At 59.9% G+C, this 17,043-nt stretch overlaps 1 protein-coding gene across 2 annotated transcripts; it reads left to right on the forward strand.

Moving 5' to 3' along the window:
* Positions 1 to 483: 483 nt before the first annotated feature.
* VPS33B (VPS33B late endosome and lysosome associated) lies at positions 484 to 17,023 on the forward strand. Of its 2 annotated transcripts, none has more exons than XM_045824830.1 (23): positions 484 to 879; positions 5,646 to 5,726; positions 6,063 to 6,124; positions 6,497 to 6,546; positions 6,656 to 6,723; positions 8,767 to 8,812; positions 9,664 to 9,758; positions 10,041 to 10,145; positions 10,841 to 10,937; positions 11,151 to 11,228; positions 11,380 to 11,453; positions 11,774 to 11,860; positions 12,077 to 12,167; positions 12,362 to 12,436; positions 12,686 to 12,750; positions 12,871 to 12,925; positions 13,934 to 13,980; positions 14,538 to 14,670; positions 15,282 to 15,355; positions 15,839 to 15,940; positions 16,122 to 16,197; positions 16,317 to 16,433; positions 16,687 to 17,023. In XM_045824830.1, exons 1-23 carry the CDS (start codon positions 784 to 786, stop codon positions 16,764 to 16,766), a joined length of 1,854 nt encoding a protein of 617 aa, XP_045680786.1. In that variant the 5' UTR covers positions 484 to 783; the 3' UTR covers positions 16,767 to 17,023. The 2 variants fall into 2 exon arrangements, with proteins under 2 accessions (XP_045680786.1, XP_045680787.1); XM_045824831.1 differs by lacking the exon at positions 484 to 879 and adding an exon at positions 1,083 to 1,207.
* The last annotated feature ends 20 nt before the right edge of the window (positions 17,024 to 17,043 follow it).

Below are 17,043 nucleotides of genomic sequence, written 5' to 3' on the forward strand. Positions count from 1 at the left end.
TCAAAACCCTGGCATCCAAAGGCCACAGCTGGCGGGGACTTTTAGCTCCCACTGGATCCCATCGCGGTCTCCGCCCCCCCCCCGCCCCCACTCCCCAACTCTCTGAGTCTCTCCTGCAGCTCGGAAGCTAGAGACCTGCTAGCTACCGCGCCTCTAAGAGTAGGTTTGATTGACAGTCAAGATCCCCAAGATCAGCGCTCTTCAGTCTCCGATGGGTTTCACCCATTATATGAATTTCTAAAAATCAAGCAAGTGCCCAACCCTCGCTTGAACAAGCTAGGAGAATCGAGTGTGCCCTTAAGCACTAGTTTTATCATAGAGCACACCCCTCTGGCCAGAAATGAGACTTGCCCTTTGAGGCGTTGGCTCCCGTTTTGAAATGTCCCTTCCAAGGCACCGTCCATTTCTGATCCGCCAACCTCCGGTGGGGGGGGGGAGGAAGGAGGACTTCCGGAAGCACCGGAAGCCTCTCCTGTCAGTCGGGAGGCGGGGTTCTCCCTGCAGCAGCAAGACCGGAATCCCGCTGACCTACGGTGGGGAGCTGTTAGGGCCGGGTCGGGGCACCGTGGCTGCAGGCCTGAGACGTGGGTGACTGAGGCGGCCGCTGTCTGGCCGGGAGGTGGCCATTCTTTCCTCGAGCGCAGCTGAAGAGTGAGAGCCCCTTCGGGGGCTCTTTGGACGTCCGTGGTGCCCAGGCCTGAAGGAGAGCCGCCCTGCGCTTACCCTGGGCTGCTGCCGGCCCTGTGAGAGCGGAGGGCGACCTCCTTCTCACACCCCGCGGCCATGTCTTTCCCACATCGGCCGGACGCCCCGGAGCTGCCTGACTTCTCCATGCTCAAGAGGCTAGCCCGAGACCAGCTCATCTACCTGCTGGAGCAGGTCAGTGCCCGCCGCGCCGGGGGCCTTTGCTGCACGCACTGGACGCGTGGTTCTTCCTTGCTGTGTCCCCTTGAGCTTGTTCTTGGCCTTTGGTGTTGTCCTTGGAGCTTCTGGGGCAGGCCCGAAAGGAAGCACCCAGGGAGGAAAACCTGGGACCTGGCCAGGGAGTTCATGGAAACCACCTTTCCCCCATAGAGGCCAGGGACACAGCACTGGTGCCAGGCGTCACTGGGAGGGAAAGCTGGTTAAGACACCTCTGCTCTTGGGGAGCCCACACTCCAGGAGGAGCCGCAGGACACACGAATGGCCACACCTAGCGCATCGTGTGGTGAGTGAGTGATAGGTACGGTGCCTGAAGCGTTCAGAATACGCAGTCATTTGTAACTGGAGTGATCTGGGAGTTTCAACGAGCCAGAATGTGAAGAATAAGCATATTTTTCTTGGAGATTAGGGGACCATGTTCCGGGGAAATGGATTGGGAGGAGCAAAGTCAAGGAACCGGAGAAGGACGAGGCTTTTATAGGGAAGATCATGACCACACGTTACCACATGTTACACAGTAGGCAGCCACTGAAGGATTCCCCCCCCAACCCCGCCCCCCAGTTTGTGGCATGAAGCTGTGCTTGAAGGTGGTTCTCATAGCCGCGAGTACAGGCGGGTAAATGGACAGGCAGAAGGGCAATTTGGAGACCATAGACCAGACAGAGGTACTAAAGGCCCATCCAAACTTAGTGACCCTGGGAATGGAGGGCAATAATGGGCTTTTAAGTCACCGTGAAAGAAGATTCAAAGACTTGTTGACTGGTTGTAAAGGTTGAGGGAGAAGCAAAGCTGACTTTGGGATTTTAAACTCGAGTTAATAGGAAAGTAATGATGCCAATATAATTGCAAATATAATTGTTACATACATAGTTTGTTTAATGTCCATGTCTCCGGACATTAGCTTGAAAGATCTCTGAGGATGGAACTTGTCTGTTTTGTTTAACACTGTATATCTTGTGAGAGTCAGGCACATAGCATGTACTTAGTAAATATTTGTTGCATGGACACTGAATGGAAGTGAACAAAAGAATTAGAAAGAGGAACAGGTTCGGTGGGGACCCTTCCTTAGTTTGGGTTTGAGTAGGATGAAGTTCAGAGCTGGTAGGAACTACTGCTTGTGCTGTCCAGCAGATGGAGCTGGAGAGCCGCCGCCGGGATGGAGATGGGGACGTGGGAGAACCTCAGGGAATGTAGGGCCACATTTTATTTCACTTTTCTGTGCCCCGATTTGCACAGGAAATTCACTCAACAAATGGAAGGAATTGAAGAGGTGCTAGTTAAAGCCACTGGCCCAGGCAAGAGCCACAGGGAAGAGAGTAAATGGGACCAAGGAGAGGAACTTGTCAATGCAGCATAGGTGGGGACGAGGGGCCACAAGGGCACTCAGTGTGGCCAAGTGGGTCCCTGTGCTGTGACATCCTCTTCACACTCACTTCTTGTCAGTGGGCATTGCTGTTCAGCCTCGAACCCTCACAGTCGGCTTTGACTCTCCTTCCCCCCTCCTATTGACTGAGCCAGGTACTGAGTCCTGTGGGTATTTCCTTCCACCCGACTTTTTAAAATAGTGGTTACAAAGTAATGTTCACACAGTATGGGAAATGTGCAAGATAAAGGGAAGTACAAAGAAGACAATCATCTAGATGCAAGCTCTGTTAACACAGTTCATTTCTTTCAGCCACTTAAAAAATTCTGTTACAACTTCCGGCCAAGATGGAGGCGTAGGTAGACACACTGTGCCTCCTGGCACAACCAAGATAGGGACAACAACAACTTAGAAACAGAATAACAACCAGAACTGACAGAAAAGTGAACTGTATGGAAGTCAGACAGCCAAGAAGTGAAAATAGACCAGTTCATCCAGACCGGTAGGAGGGGTGGAGTCGGGCAGCCGTTCGCAGGTCGCGGTGAGCAGAGCAGAGAGTGTTGGGACTGGGTGCATGGGGCATCCGGGGCACACAAGACCGCAGCGGGCAGACCCTGAGTGCGCAAGCAGCAGCTGGCAGACCCCAGCTGAGGGGTGGCAACCGGTAGACCCAGCAAGGCGGCAGTTGTGAAGCACGGCACTGCACGCAACCCAGGATCCCAGCGCTGGGAAATGGAGCCTTGGGGCACTGATTGAAAACACCTGTGGGGGTTGAGGCGCAGGGAGAGACTCCCAGCCTCACAGGAGAGGTCCTTGGAAGGTCCCGCAGGGTGTGCAAGCCCACCCACATGGGAGTTGGCACCAGAGGGACTCGGTTTGCTCAGGGGAGGCGGCGGAGGGGACTGGGATCTGTCCGAGAGCAGAGCGGGCGCCATTGTTCCCTCTCAGACCCCGCCCCCACATACAACGTCACAACCCAGTGACTGGGGTGCCCCACCCTGAAGAACCTAAGACTCTGCCCCTCAATGTAACAGGCACGACCAGACCAAATGGGGGGTGGGGTTGGGGGTGGGATGGCTCAAACAGAAATGAAAGCCCCAGAACCAATACTTTTAAGTGACCGAGAGATAGCCAACCTATCAGATGCACAGTTCAAAGCACTGGTGATCAGGATGCTCACAGAATTGGTTGATTTTGGTTGCAAATTAGATGAATAAATGCAGGCTACGATAAGAGAAATGAAGGAAAAATGCACAGGGAACCAATAGTGATGGGAAGGAAACTGGGACTCAAAACAATAGAGTGGACCAGAAGGAAGAAAGAAACAACCAAACAGAAGATTGAAGCAACAAGAATTCAAAAAAATGAGGAGAAACTTAGGAACCTCCAGGACATCTTTAAACGTTCCAACATCCGAATTATAGGGGTACCAGAAGGAGAAGAGAAAGAGCAACAAGTGGAAAAGTTATTTGAACAAATAATGAAGGAGAACTTCCCCAATCTGGCAAAGGAAATAGACTTCCAGGAGGTCCAGGAAGTTCAGAGAATCCCAAAGAAGTTGGACCCGAGGAGGAACACACCAAGGCACATCATAATTACATTAGTCAAGAGACTACAATGAAGGAAAGACTCCTAGAAGCAGCGACAGATGAGGAGACAGTAACCTACAAAGGAGTTCCCATCAGACTGTCAGCCGATTTCTCAATAGAGACCTTGCAGGCAAGAAGGGGCTGGAAAGAAGTATTCCAAGTCATGAAAGGCAAGGACCTACATCCCAGATTGCTCTATCCAGCAAAGCTTTCATTTAGAATGGAAGGGCAGATAAAGTGTTTCTCAGATAAGGTCAAGTTCAAGGAGTTCATCATCACCAAGCCCTTATTTTATGAAATGTTAAAGGGACTTATCTAAGAAAAAGAAGTTAAAAAAACATGTACAGTAAAATGACAGCAAACTCACAATTATTAACAACCACACCTAAAACAAAAAACAAAAACAAACTAAGCAAAGCAACTGGAACAGGGAACAGAACCACAGAAATGGAGATCACATGGAGGGTTAGCAACAGGGGAGTGGGAGGAGGAGAGGGGGGAAAAGGTACAGAGAATAAGTAGCATAGACAGTAGGGAGAAAATAGACAGGAGGAGGGCAAGAACAGTATAGGAAATGTAGAAGCTAAAGAACCTATGACACATGGGCATGAACTAAAGGGGGGAATGTGGGTGGGAGAGGGTGTGCAGGGTGGAGGGGAGTGAAGGGGGGTAATGGGACAACTGTAATAGCATAATCAATAAAATATATTTTTTAAAAATTCCGTTACACGGTCCAAGTGTTTCTTAAGTAGCCTATTGTGTTCACACTGCCAGCCAGCCTGACTCAGGGTCTCACTCACCGCCACACGCCTGAGCTGCCTGGACTGTCGCATGAACCCCATAACTGGGCCGCCTGCCTCCAATGTCCCCGTCTCCAGCCCGTCTCACCCGCAGTTCCCAGACCCAGCTCACGGAAAAGGAGGCTTCGGGGCACAAGAGCTTCCTGTTTTCCCTGTTCCCTGGAGGGTCACCTGCAAACTCTCACCTGGCATTTGGGGCCGGCCCTTCCGGCCCGATTCTAGACAGCTGTTTTCGAGACCCCCTCTCTTCGGGGCTGCGAACCGCTGCCCCGTACGTGCCTGTGCACCGGCCACTCCGAATTGCTTGCTTTGCTCTCACCCTTCCGCCTGCCCTTTCCCCGGCCTCTGCTGGGCTGACCTCTTGCTGTGTCACTGCCAGCACGCGCCCCGCTTGCCCAGGCCTCGCTGAGGGGACGCTCACAATGAGTCCCTCGCCCCCTGCCTCTCAGTGTGCCCTCTCCTTCCCCCAGCCAGGCGGGAGCCACGCTAGGAGTGGTGATGCCAGAGTCAGGCGACAGGGACCTGGGGTGGGGAAGTGGTTTTGTACTTGGAAGAAAAAAGCTCCTTAGAAAGAGATTTGGTAGTTCAGGGAGGTGCAGAATGCCAGGTGGGGTTCGGTTTTGTTCGCCTTTGCACAGCAGGACCAGGACTCTTGGGAGGCACAGTGGTGAAGGGGGCGGTGACGAGGACAAGGTCCCAGGCTAGGTTGGAGGGCTGAGTGACAAGGGGTGCACCTCAGAAAGAAGGGAAGATACTCTCCTGCTGACACAGAAAACGAGGAGACAGAACAGGTGACCGTACAGATGTCCTCTGTGGACATGACATCAGCAGCAAATAAGGCGCTGGGGTAGATGGTGTCTCTGGTCTTCCGGCCCAGAGACTGTGCTTCCGCTCACCGCGTGGCCGTGCGGGCTGTCACCGCGGGCGCTGGTGTGACCCCGGAGTGGGCCCAGGATGCTGTGTCTCCTTCAGCTTCCAGGGAGAAAGGACCTGTTCATCGAGGCGGACCTCATGAGCCCTTTGGATCGAATCGCCAACGTCTCCATCCTGAAGGTACCGCCCTTCCTTCCAGGCGGGCTCAGGCCACGCCTTCGTCCTTAAGCAGTTTTCTTTTGACGCACAACACAGATTACTGAGGAGGGACCACCCTCACAGGGTACACAGAGGGGAGCAGGATGGGGTGCCCCAAGGGGGGGTCGCTGCTGTTGTCCACATTGTGTTTGAGGTGTTTTTATTTTTGGTTTTTGAGGAAGGTTCAGTGCATGGTTGTCAGGGAGACGGTTGGATTTCTGGAGTCGGAGTAAATGGGAGGCCAGTCCCCCGTGTTTGCATCAGGCTGTGGGTTTCCAGGCGCCCCACATCCCGTGCCTTGCTGGGTTCTCTCCGCAGCAACACGAAGTGGACAAGCTGTACAAGGTGGAGAACAGGCCGGCCCTGAGCTCCAGTGAGCAGTGAGTGCCCCGGGGGCCCAGCTTGGCCCCCAGCCGGAGGCCGTCCCTGCACGCTTGTCCCTGCACGCTTGTCCCTGGCTGAGATCTGGCCGCGGGAGGTTTGCGATACGGTTCAGTCATCTGAGAACAGGAACTCCTGGGTGCCCTGTAGGGCCAGATACTGTGTCCCACCCCCCCCCCGTCCCCCCCCCCCCCCCGCCACCGAGCAGAATGTCCCTGCCGCCGCAAGTGGCCCAGCCGTGGTGAGACTGAGACCTGTGGGCCTGCCGAGAGGAGCAGCCGGGGAAAGAGGTGGCGTCGTGTCAGGTTCAGTGGGTGCCACCTCCCACCTCACGGCTCTTCCTCCCTGAGCGTCGTCCCTCCCTCCCCTAGACTGTGCTTCCTGGTCCGACCCCGCATCAAGAACGTGCGCTACATCGCCAGTGAGTAGCGGCCCCCCGCGGGTGGGGCCGGGTGGGGTGGGGCGGGGCTGCCTCCTGGCTCCTCTGACGCACCGCCCTCGGCTTTCCTCCTTACGCGCCCTGTTCACAGGTCTCGTCAATGCTGACAAGCTGGCCGGCCGGACCCGAAAATACAAAGTGATCTTCAGCCCTCAGAAGGTGAGTGGATCCTGGTGGGAGGGGCTGAGGGAGGACGGGATTCAGGACCAGGAAGGGACAGGGGGCAAAGCTCCATCTCCCCCAAAGCAAGTTATAGGGATTGAGCAAGCACCCGTCACTGTCTTATTATTAACGTAGACCTGACTGATAAGCAGAGGGCCTGTCACCAGACCGCCCCAAATATGGACTGGGGACCCCACACAAGCCACAGGAGAAGACTGACCCCCCCAGAGCCGGCACGGACTCCCGCGCAGGTGCAGCCTGCGACACTGGGGCTTTTCAGTGGCTTTCCCGCTGCAGCCCTCCGTGAGAAGTACGCTGAGCCGTGGCCTCCCCGGGCTCGGCCTTTCCTCGCACGGGGCAGGCGCCGCAGAGACCGTGTGACTGCACCCCAGCTTGTGTGGGCTGACGCCCACGGCCGCACAGTGAGGCGGCAGAGCCGGGCTGGGTCCCTGCCACCTTTCCCTCCGTGAGGGCAGTGCTCGTGATCTGTCCTAGTGGCTCCGCGTCTCCATCCCTCTGCCCCTCATCAGCGAGGTGCGTCAGAGGGGCGTGCGCAGCCCCGCTCACTATCGGGAGGAGTGGCGTGCAGGTGAGCCCCCTGCCGGGGGTCAGCCTGGAAGGCTGCGCCGCGTAGTGTGGGCAGCAGTTGGAGCAGGTAGCAGTCGCAGCTGAAGGGACAGGGATTTCTTCTGACGCGATAGAAGCCCAAGGGTTCCGAAGCTGAAGTGTGGTCCTTGGGTGACTGCTCTGTGCCTCAGTTTTCTCATCTGTAAAATGGGGTTGACGACGGTACTTACATCTTTTAATGTAAATGCGACGACTTTCAGTGTCTGTTAAGAAACCGAGTGGAGTCGGAGGTGTCTACTGCTTCTTCCTCGTGCGAAAGGACTAAGAGGAAAGAGCCGCGGTCTTGCTTTGAGCATGGGTCGGAGGCTGCCGCGCTTTCCCACCGCCCTGGGCCTGTTCAGGGGTAGACATCCGCCGAGTGTGGCTTCCACCGGGGCAAGACGCCCCGAACTAGATAATCGGTCGCGATTACAGGTTACTCCGGAATGTCACCAAAGGAGCCGGGGCAGTCATTTCTAGTTTTGGGCATCTTACCAACCTTTTTTTTTCTCATTAAACTTTCCCAAGGGCAGATTTGTGTAAACAATGGTGAGAATAAGGCGGTACCGTTTTGAATACAAACCGCTGTATCACACAGAAAAACAAACCTGCCGTTTGTACGAGTTTTCCCATCTGACACTGCGCAAGGAATCAGGTTCCGTGACCGAGTTCCCTTATCGCAGGGAGAGCTCTCCCCGGGCAGCTCTGGGGAGGAGGGGTCTCCGTATCCCCCTGAGGCTCCCTTTGTCAATGAATGGGGGTTTTCGAGCTGGGCTGGGGAATCCCGCCCCTTAGCGTTGCAGCGGCCTGTGGGTGTCAGTCACGCTGACTCGAGCCTGTGAGGGGCGAAGAGGGCTCTTCTTTGCGACGGGAAAATAGCACACAGCAGTGTTCTGCTTCCCTACCTCAGAGCTCCTCGCCACCGGCTCCGGTGTTCCCTCGGCCCGGCCTGGGCTCTCTTCTCCCCGAGAGTTCTCTGTTCCTGGACAGGCCACCCACCTTAAACGCAGCGTGTGTGCCGCCGACACCCGAGACTGTGTCTCCAGACCCCTCGGTGCCTCCAGGGGTCCCACGGACATGTCCCAACCAGAGCGCCCTCTCTCCACGCCACTGCTCTTACCCCCGCTGCCCTCGGTCTGTAGCTGTCCCGCCCTCCTCCTCCCCGCCTGCAGGACCACCCTGCCCCGGCAGCTGGAGCGCCTTCTCCTCCGCAGAGCCTTTCTGACTCTGGGGGAGACGAAGATCAGCTGACTCGATACACGCACGAAACGGGTGACGGGGGAACGCGGTGCGAGGCCCGTGGTTCCAGTGGTTTCTCGACCGGAGCGGCTGGGTCCCCCTGCGGGCTTCAGCCGCTGCTGCCCTCACTGGGGACCGCGGAGGACGGCAAGGGCAGGGGCGGTGTTTGCTCATCGGCCTCCTTTCCTCCTGCAGTTCTACGCCTGCGAGATGGTGCTGGAGGAGGAGGGGATCTTCGGAGGTGAGAGGAGAGCGGGAGAAGGAACAGCGGCCCTTCCCCATCCCCTCCTGCTCCTGGGGCATCCGGTTGGCCCAGCAGGAGGTTGGCCCAGCAGGAGGGGCACGTCTGAGGATGGAGGGGCGGGGATGCTGGGATGCTGGGATGCTGGGAGGGGACGCGCAGGCTTGTCCTTGGAAGTTACCCGCTGCTCTGGCCTTCCCTCCCAGACTCCCCCGGGAGCAGCTGTGCCCACCCTCCCTTGCGTGTTCCGACCTGGCCATGGCCCTCCCTGCAGCACGTCCTGCAGTGGCTGGAATGGTCCCTACCTTACGCTTTTCCCAACCCCGATCTTATTCCGGAGGGTTCTTTGCTGCACCCCCGCTTGAGCTTAGACCCTACAAGGCTGGTGCGCAGGGTGGCTGTTCTCCGGGGCCCAGCGGTAGTTCCGTCTGTCTGGTGCACGTCCCCACTAGATGGAGAATCTGCCCAGGAGATGGGGGGACAGGTCCCTTCTCTCCCACTGCGTCCCCGGTGCCCAGCCTAGTTAGTGCCTGCCCGTGGGCGCCTTTCCGTCAGTGCCTGTCACACTGTGACCGCCTGTTTCCTTGGTGTTTCTGGTGGGGACCCTAAGGAAAACAGGTGCCTGGTCGCATCATATCACAGGCTGTCATGCGCGTGTCTCTATGGTTACCGGACTCCGGGCGCCTTCGGGGCTCAAGCTGCGGCTTACTCAACCCGGAGCAGCCGCGCTCACTGGGTGCAGCCCGGGCGTGTGCGTGCACTCGGTGCCTTCGCGTGCTGGCCGGTGCGCATGCCTGTGTGCGCGGAGCCCGTGCCTCCAGCCGGGAGGCTAAGGCGCCCTGTGCCCACAGACGTGAGCTGTGACGAATGGGCCTTCTCTCTGCTGCCTCTCGACGTGGATCTGCTGAGCATGGAGCTGCCCGAGTTCTTCAGGGACTACTTCCTGGTACGTGGCGGGGGGGTGGGCCTTGGGTCTGGGCGTCGTCCATGGTGGGGACAAGCAGGGTCCAGTGGGCTGGCAACATTGATGTACCTTCACCGACCCCACAGTTTGTTGTGTGACAGTGACTGGGACATTGAATGCCACTGATTAGCGGGCATGGGACTTCCTTTGGGGACAGAGCGAAGTCCCACAACCTGCCTCTGGCCCCAGGGCCCCAGGGCCCGCACTTCCCAAGTGGGTCTGTCGGGTTGGCCCCCACGTCTGTGGCCTCTGTGGTCCCTGCAGGAAGGAGACCAGCGCTGGATCAACACGGTGGCGCAGGCCTTGCACCTTCTCAGCACTCTCTACGGCCCCTTCCCCAACTGCTACGGCATCGGGAGGTGCGCCAAGGTGAGCGCCGGCAGGGCCCCACGTCCCGGTCCGCCCCACCGCAGGTCCTCCGGGGCATCTGTGGCAGGAGGCCTGTTCTTCCCTGTGCTTCTGTTGCTGAGGAGCTGGTCCTCAGCGCAGAACCGGGGCGGCTGACAGGAAGCCCTGAGCCAGGGCCCCTGGCCTCCGTGTCTTGGGGAGGGGGGTGGGCGGGGAGAGAGGGGGTTGGAACAAATGGGGCCAGAACAGGTCATGTTGCTGACGGCTAGCCCCCGCCCTTACCTGCATGGCTAACTTAGTTGGACGTCACCCCACAGAGCAAAGGGTCGCCAGTTTGATTCCCGGCCAGGGCACATGCCTGGGCTGCGGGCCCGGGCCCTCGCTGGAGTGTGAGCCAGAGGCACCTGATTGATATCTCTCTCGCACGTCGATGTTTCGCTCCCTCTCTTTCTCCTTCCCTTACCCTGTCTTTAAAGAGAAATAAATAAAGCCCTTTTAAAACTCCGCTCCCCTCTTGGGGTCCAGAAGTAGCCCACGGGAAGGCGTTGGCTTCTTCTGTACGTCTGGGGAGGCGGGAGGACCCGGGGCCGCAGGTTCAGAATGTCTCGTGTTTCTCCCAACTGCATGTGAATCTATAAACGTCTCAAAGTAAAAATGTTGAATTAAAACAACATTTAAAATTTGGGGGGATGCAAGCATGACTCGATCCCTGGCAGATGTCATACGAACTGTGGAGGAAACTGGAAGAGGAGGAGGATGGTGAGACCAAGGGCCGCAGGCCAGAAATCGGGCACATCTTCCTCCTGGACAGAGGTGAGCGACGCTCAGCTCGCCCGTGTCCCCGGGCCTGGAGGCCGTCGCGGTGCGGGCCGCGTGGTGGTGGCTCGGACGGGCCCTGGCTCTGAGTACAGCATTGCCCAGCAACCGGGGCGCTCCGGCCTGGGAACGGCTCTCGAGCCGACGCTGAGCAAACCGGGTGGCAGGCGGTGCCGGGGATACCCTCACGGTCAGGGGTCTCGGTTTCAGACGTGGACTTCGTGACGGCGCTCTGCTCCCAGGTGGTGTACGAGGGGCTGGTGGACGACACCTTCCGCATCAAGTGTGGTACGTGGGGCCTCGGCTCCTGGGCCCGCCTGCGTGGGGCGCGCTGCTGGCTGCAGACCGCCCGGAGGCCCTGTGGCAGCAGTTCTGGGGAGGGGAGAAGGGGGCCTCCTCGCAGAACCTCACGGCTGTCCCCTCTGCTCTCCGATGCAAGGGAGTGTCGACTTCGGCCCCGAAATCACGTCCTCTGACAAGAGCCTGAAGGTGCTGCTCAACGCTGAGGACAAGGTGCGGGCGTGGGTGCTTGCGGTGGGTCCCCCGGGGGCTCTGCTCCCGCGTGGCCGAGGGCACCGCCCTGCGGGGGAGGCCGAGTCTGCAGGACAGAGGGTCCCCATCGGCTAAGAGCGTACCCATGGCCCGTAGCAGGTCTGACGCCGAGTGTCCGCTGCTAGCTCAGCTCTCCCCTCTCTGTTGCTAGACCCCCACCCCAGCACGCTGCCTGTGCTGTCGCTCTGTCCCTCTGTCACCCTGTCCCTCTGTCACCGAGGCAGGAGGGAACAAGGCGCGGTTCCCTCCGCTGAGCTCTGGCTGCCCTGCCCCCCTCCCAGGTGTTCAGCGAGATCCGCAACGAGCACTTCTCCAACGTCTTCGGCTTCCTGAGCCAGAAGGCCCGAAACCTGCAGGCCCAGTACGACGTGAGGCTCCGCGCCCCGCCCCCCCCCCCCCCCGCCGCTCAGGTTCCCCGGCGGCACGCACCCCCCACCCCCCGAGGCCGCGGCCCCCGGCCACCCCTCTGACACCGCCGCCACAGGGTCCCGACGCGTCTCTTGCATCGGTGGGAACCCAGGGCAGGCAGTGGGTGCTCCTGTCCGAGGGCGGGGACAGGTGACCTTAGGGGGACTTCCCCACAGCGCCGGAGGGGCATGGACATCAAGCAGATGAAGAACTTCGTGTCCCAGGAGCTGAAGGGACTGAAACAGGAGCACCGCCTGCTGAGTCTGCGTAGGTTTCGGCTGGGAGGGGCCGGGAGGGGGGAGGGGAGGGGGCAGACCCCTCTTCATCGGGCAGACGCTGCTCTCCTGGTCCAGAGCCAGAACCGTGTCTGCATACTGCCTTGAGGTCTTGACTCTTCTGGACAATGAAGGAATATCCTTCTGGAGCCAGGAACGCTTCAGCTGTTTTTTCATCCTCTGCAGATATTGGGGCCTGTGAATCCATCATGAAGAAGAAAACCAAGCAGGACTTCCAGGAGCTCATCAAGACCGAGCACGGTGACTGCTGGCTGGTCCTGGCAGGGCTCACTCCGCCCCCGGCTCCACCCCCTCCCGCCCCCTCCCGCCCCGAGAAGAGGCTCTCTGGCTCCTTCCAGCTGACCCGGCTGTGCGGAGTGTCGGTTCCTGTTAGAAGTCTGGGGGCCCTTGACCCAGGATGGGGGAGGAGCTGGGGGGAGAGACGCCCGATAGCACAGATGGCGGCAGCTGCGCTGCTCCCGACAACGGCTGTCCCCTGACCACCCACAGCGCTGCTGGAGGGCTTCGGCGTCCGCGAGAGCACCAGCTTCATTGAAGAGCACATCGACCGGCAGGTGGGCCGGGGCGCGGGGTCTGGTGTTTCCAGTGGGCCAAGCCCCCTCCCCCGCCCAGCAAGGAGGGGGAGGACGTGTGCTGCAAACTTGAACTCTCCTTGGCTCTCTCTTCCTGTGTAGGTGTCACCTATAGAGAGCCTTCGCCTCATGTGCCTTCTGTCCATCACGGAGAATGGTGAGCCCGGGCACCCCGGGTCCCAGGCCCACACTGTGCCAGGGGGGAGGGGGAGTGGACATCCTGGCAGACGGGACGCTTCCCTACGATGTTGCGGGTCCTCTCCTCTGTGAGATTCAAGCCGTTTCTGTTTGGAGCAAAACGTCTGCAGGCCGCAGGGTCAGTTAGCGCCCTCGCCCGAACAAGGACGAGGTCCAGCCCCCAGCCCTGGACAAGGGCTGTCGCACCTGGGGACTGCACAGGTGCAGAGCGGGGCGCGCCTCTGTCCTCACCCCAGCTGCTCTGCTGCCTTCCACCGGCTTCTGGGAGAGATGCGGCCCCCGGGAAAGGCGCCAGCCAGGCAGCCCATGCACGTTCCCAAACGCCCGGGTTCCCCAGCCTGTTCCCCAGCCTGTGACGGCAGCCAGTTCTTGCTGCTGAAGGCGTCCGGCTGGGAAATGTTCTTTGAGGGTGCTCTCTGCCCAGGGCAGGGGTCTGCGTGTTGTAAGTCCCCTCTGTTGTGGTCGGAGGCCCATTTCTTCTTACCTCAGTGGGGGGCTGCATCCGAGACTGGCCTTGGAGCCGGGTGACCCCTCCCTGTTCCTCAGCAGTGTGGGACGTGCCCAGCAGATCTGGCCCACAGCCAGGGAGAGACGCAGGAAGTCCCGCCCTCTCCTGCTGCTTGTGCACCATCCCCACCATCCCCACCATCCCCACCATCCCCACCATCCCCACCCACCATCCCCAGCTGGGGTTAGCGCTCAGCTCAGTGCACCTCAGCGTCCAGAGCTTCAGGGCGCCCCCTTGCCTCGCCGGAGCAGGCTCTCCCAGTAAGCCAGCTTCAAGTGCAGGGTCAGTTTAGAACCAACGGCAGGGTGCGAGGTGGTTTACACCGCTTACTGAAATCCTTCCTCCTGGTTAGGGTTTTCTCCTGGGGAGGAGGGCGGGCAGGGGGGCGGGCGGGTGGGCTTATACGTTTTAGGACACCTCAGCTGGCTCACAAACCTGTCTTGTCTTCCTCCCCCTCAGGTCTGATCCCCAAAGATTACCGATCCCTGAAAACGCAGTATCTACAGGTGCGGCCAGGAGAACTTGGTGGAGGGGGGCACTGGGCATTTCTGAAACAGGCAAAAGAAGACACGGCCCCTCTCCTGCCCCTGTCCCCATCCTGTCTGTCCCCATCCTGTCGCCCTCTGGGCAGTTCTCGGGATAGTCACCTTCCAGCAAGGAGACCCCGCCCACTGCCGGGGGCACCCTCTCCCCGGTTCTCACCAGTGCTGAGAGACACTAGGTGCTAGGTTCTTGCCCCCAGCTGCCTCTCCCTGTAGCACGCCGGGGCATGGTAAGTGCCTCCCTTCCAGGTCTTTCACTCAAGAGAGTGAGGCCCCCACCACCCTTCTGTCAGCTGCATGGAACTGCCTCTGGTCGTTAATAGCTCACGTTGCTTTTCTTCTGGGTTTGACATTTGGCTATCTCTGATAAGAAAACGTCTCATGCCAATAAGCATGAGCTCCTCAAGGCACAGACGGCACACCCCTCCCCCATCCCCACCATCCCCTCCGTGTCACCGTGTCACCAAGCAGGGCTAGACCCCGGGTGGGCGCCCGGGAGAGACTGACTGCGTTTCCTTCAGAGCTACGGCCCCGAGCACCTGCTGACCTTCTCCAATCTGCGGCGAGCGGGACTCCTCACCGAGCAGGCCCCTGGGGACACCCTGACGGCTGTGGAGAGCCGAGTGAGCAAGCTGGTGACAGACAAGGCTGCCGGTGAGCAGGGAGCGCCGGAGGGAGCCTCGTCTCGCCTCCCTTCCCCTCCCCTCCACGGGCAGAGCTCCTGGGCGGAGGGAAGGCTCGGAAGGAGAACGGGGTCCCCACTGTCACTGCCACCACCCACGGCTGCCCCTGCCAGCGGGAGCCGCTGCCACTCACTCACCCTCGGCACATGCCGAGCCCTTTAAATACAGCTCCTCACGAAGGCGAGTCTGGTCTCCTTTTACGGAGGAGGAAACTGTAGAAGAGGTTAAGAGGCTTGTCTGAGACCCCCCCCCCCCCCCTGAGTTACTCAGTCACGTGGGAACCCGGGTCGGTTTGACCCTGCAGTCCATACACGTGACCAGTAAACCGGGGTTGCCCTGTAGGCCACGTTTTGTAGGGAGCTGCCCCCGTAGGAGGGGGAAGACGGGCGCAGGTGGCCACGGGAGGGGGGGGATGCTGAGTGTCCTGCTCAGTCCCAGGCCGCTGTGGGCGGGTGGCTGAGAGGTGGGACAGGCCCTGCGGGTGGAGGAGAGGCGGGCCTGTCCCTTCCCCAACGGCGTGGCCCGGGGCAGAGCTGTGAGCCCGCAGACTTAGGTAAAACCCAGCACAGTTTTCTTCCCCAGGGAAGATCACTGACGCCTTCAGCTCTCTGGCCAAGAGGAGCAACTTTCGCGCCATCAGCAAGAAGCTGAATCTGGTACGTGCGGCAGGGACGGACGGGGGAGGCCGGGGTTCCGTCCTCGGAGCGGGGTTCGGACGCACAGAGGCCCTTCTGTTGTTCTGTCTGTATCGAGACCCTGTCTTTGACAGCGTGATAACACTGGCTTCGTTTACTAAGGGGCAGGACACGCAGAACCGTGTAGTTAGTGAACGGGGAGCAAGTGCCTGAGGAGCCAGAGAACAGGCCAAGTGCCGCTGCAGTGACAGACGCACCCCGTGTCCCCGAGGGGCCTGCGGAGGGGGCCCTTCCCTCCAGGGAGTGTGGGGACTCAGTCAGGAGAGCCAGCCGGCACTGCCCGGAGCTGGAACCTTTGCGGAGTCTCTTCTTTGCAGGCCACGGCTGCGCCTCCCTTTAGCAGGAGTAAGAACAGCTCTTAGGGACCCGCCACTTTTCTCCAACCATGTGAATGACTGCAGACTGGGCTGTCACTCGCCTCATGGCGTCCCCTTTGCCCTCCAGATCCCGCGTGTGGATGGCGAGTATGACCTCAAGGTGCCACGCGACATGGCCTACGTGTTCAGCGGCGCTTACGTGCCCCTCAGCTGCCGCGTCATCGAGCAGGTGAGAGCCGGTGCCCCTCGCTCCCGTGCGTGTCCCGCTCTCCGCTCTCTCGAGTCCCCAGCCTGTCGCAGGTTGTGATTGCATGGTGACGAGCAGGGACGGTGACCCTTGGGCCACGGCGACCGTCCTTCCCTATACTCGGCCCTGTCTTAACCTGAAAGCGGCGCCCGTGCCTTCCCAGGTGCTGGAGCGGCGGAGCTGGCAGGGCCTGGACGAGGTGCTGCGGCTGCTGAACTGCAGCGAGCTGGCCTTCACAGGTGCGCGCCGGGAAGGGCGGGGCCGGGCGGGGTGGGCAGGGCGGGCAGGGCGAGGGGGCTGGTCCCGCCCCTGGGGCTCCCAAGCCAGGGAAGAGCTGAGTCCAGGCTGCTCTCCGCAGACGTGGCCAAGGAAGACAAGGCGTCCAGCGAGTCCCTGCGCCTCATCCTGGTGGTGTTCCTAGGTGGCTGCACTTTCTCTGAGATCTCAGCCCTGCGGTTCCTGGGCAGAGAGAAAGGTAAGAGAACCGGATGGTGACAACTGGCCTCCGTGGGCGGGCTCTGGGGGACGAAGGGCAGCGCTCAGGGAGGCCTCTCGGCTGCCGTCTGCGTACCACTGGCGCGGCAGCCCCGCATCCGAGTATGTGCCCCGGTGCTGCGGCCCAGCCCCGGCTGGGGAAGCTGAGGCGGAGTGGTTCCGTGCGGCCACCGCCGGTGCGGGGTCCTCTGACCTGCTCGTACTCACGGGTGCTGGTGCTTTTGGCTCCTCAGGGTACAGGTTCATTTTTCTGACGACAGCAGTCACCAACAGTGCCCGCCTCCTGGAGGCCATGAGTGAGGTGAAGGCCTGAAGCTGGCCCTGGACGCGCTGCCCGCTGCGCGGCGAACAGTGTCCCCCAAGCACGCTGCCGAGCGCCGGTGGGGAGCACGGAACTTGCTCCGGGGGTTTAGGGACCAAGTGAGAGGGGAGAGCTCAGCGCCTGCCCCCAGGGAGTTTTGTTTCTGGTCTGTGGCGGACAGGCCCTGCCGATAAGCTATGGGGGAGGAGGATCTCCCGCTACACCCCGTTCGTTCGGGTGTCACTGTAAATAAAGCCTCTACTCTGAAATGGAGCGTTTAGCCCTGGAG

This window comes from Phyllostomus hastatus, unplaced genomic scaffold (genome assembly GCF_019186645.2).
Source record: "Phyllostomus hastatus isolate PE091 unplaced genomic scaffold, TTU_PhHast_1.1 phas_scaffold_555, whole genome shotgun sequence".
NCBI lineage: Eukaryota > Metazoa > Chordata > Mammalia > Chiroptera > Phyllostomidae > Phyllostomus > Phyllostomus hastatus.

What these genes read in the sequence shown, in the direction of transcription:
- VPS33B (XM_045824830.1), top strand. Translation starts at nt 784, where the DNA reads ATGTCTTTCCCACATCGGCCGGACGCCCCGGAGCTGCCTGACTTCTCC. An exon ending in CCAACGTCTCCATCCTGAAG is followed by an intron (nt 5,727 to 6,062) that starts GTACCGCCCTTC and finishes TTCTCTCCGCAG; the next exon opens with CAACACGAAGTGGACAAGCT. An exon ending in GGAGGAGGGGATCTTCGGAG is followed by an intron (nt 8,813 to 9,663) that starts GTGAGAGGAGAG and finishes CTGTGCCCACAG; the next exon opens with ACGTGAGCTGTGACGAATGG.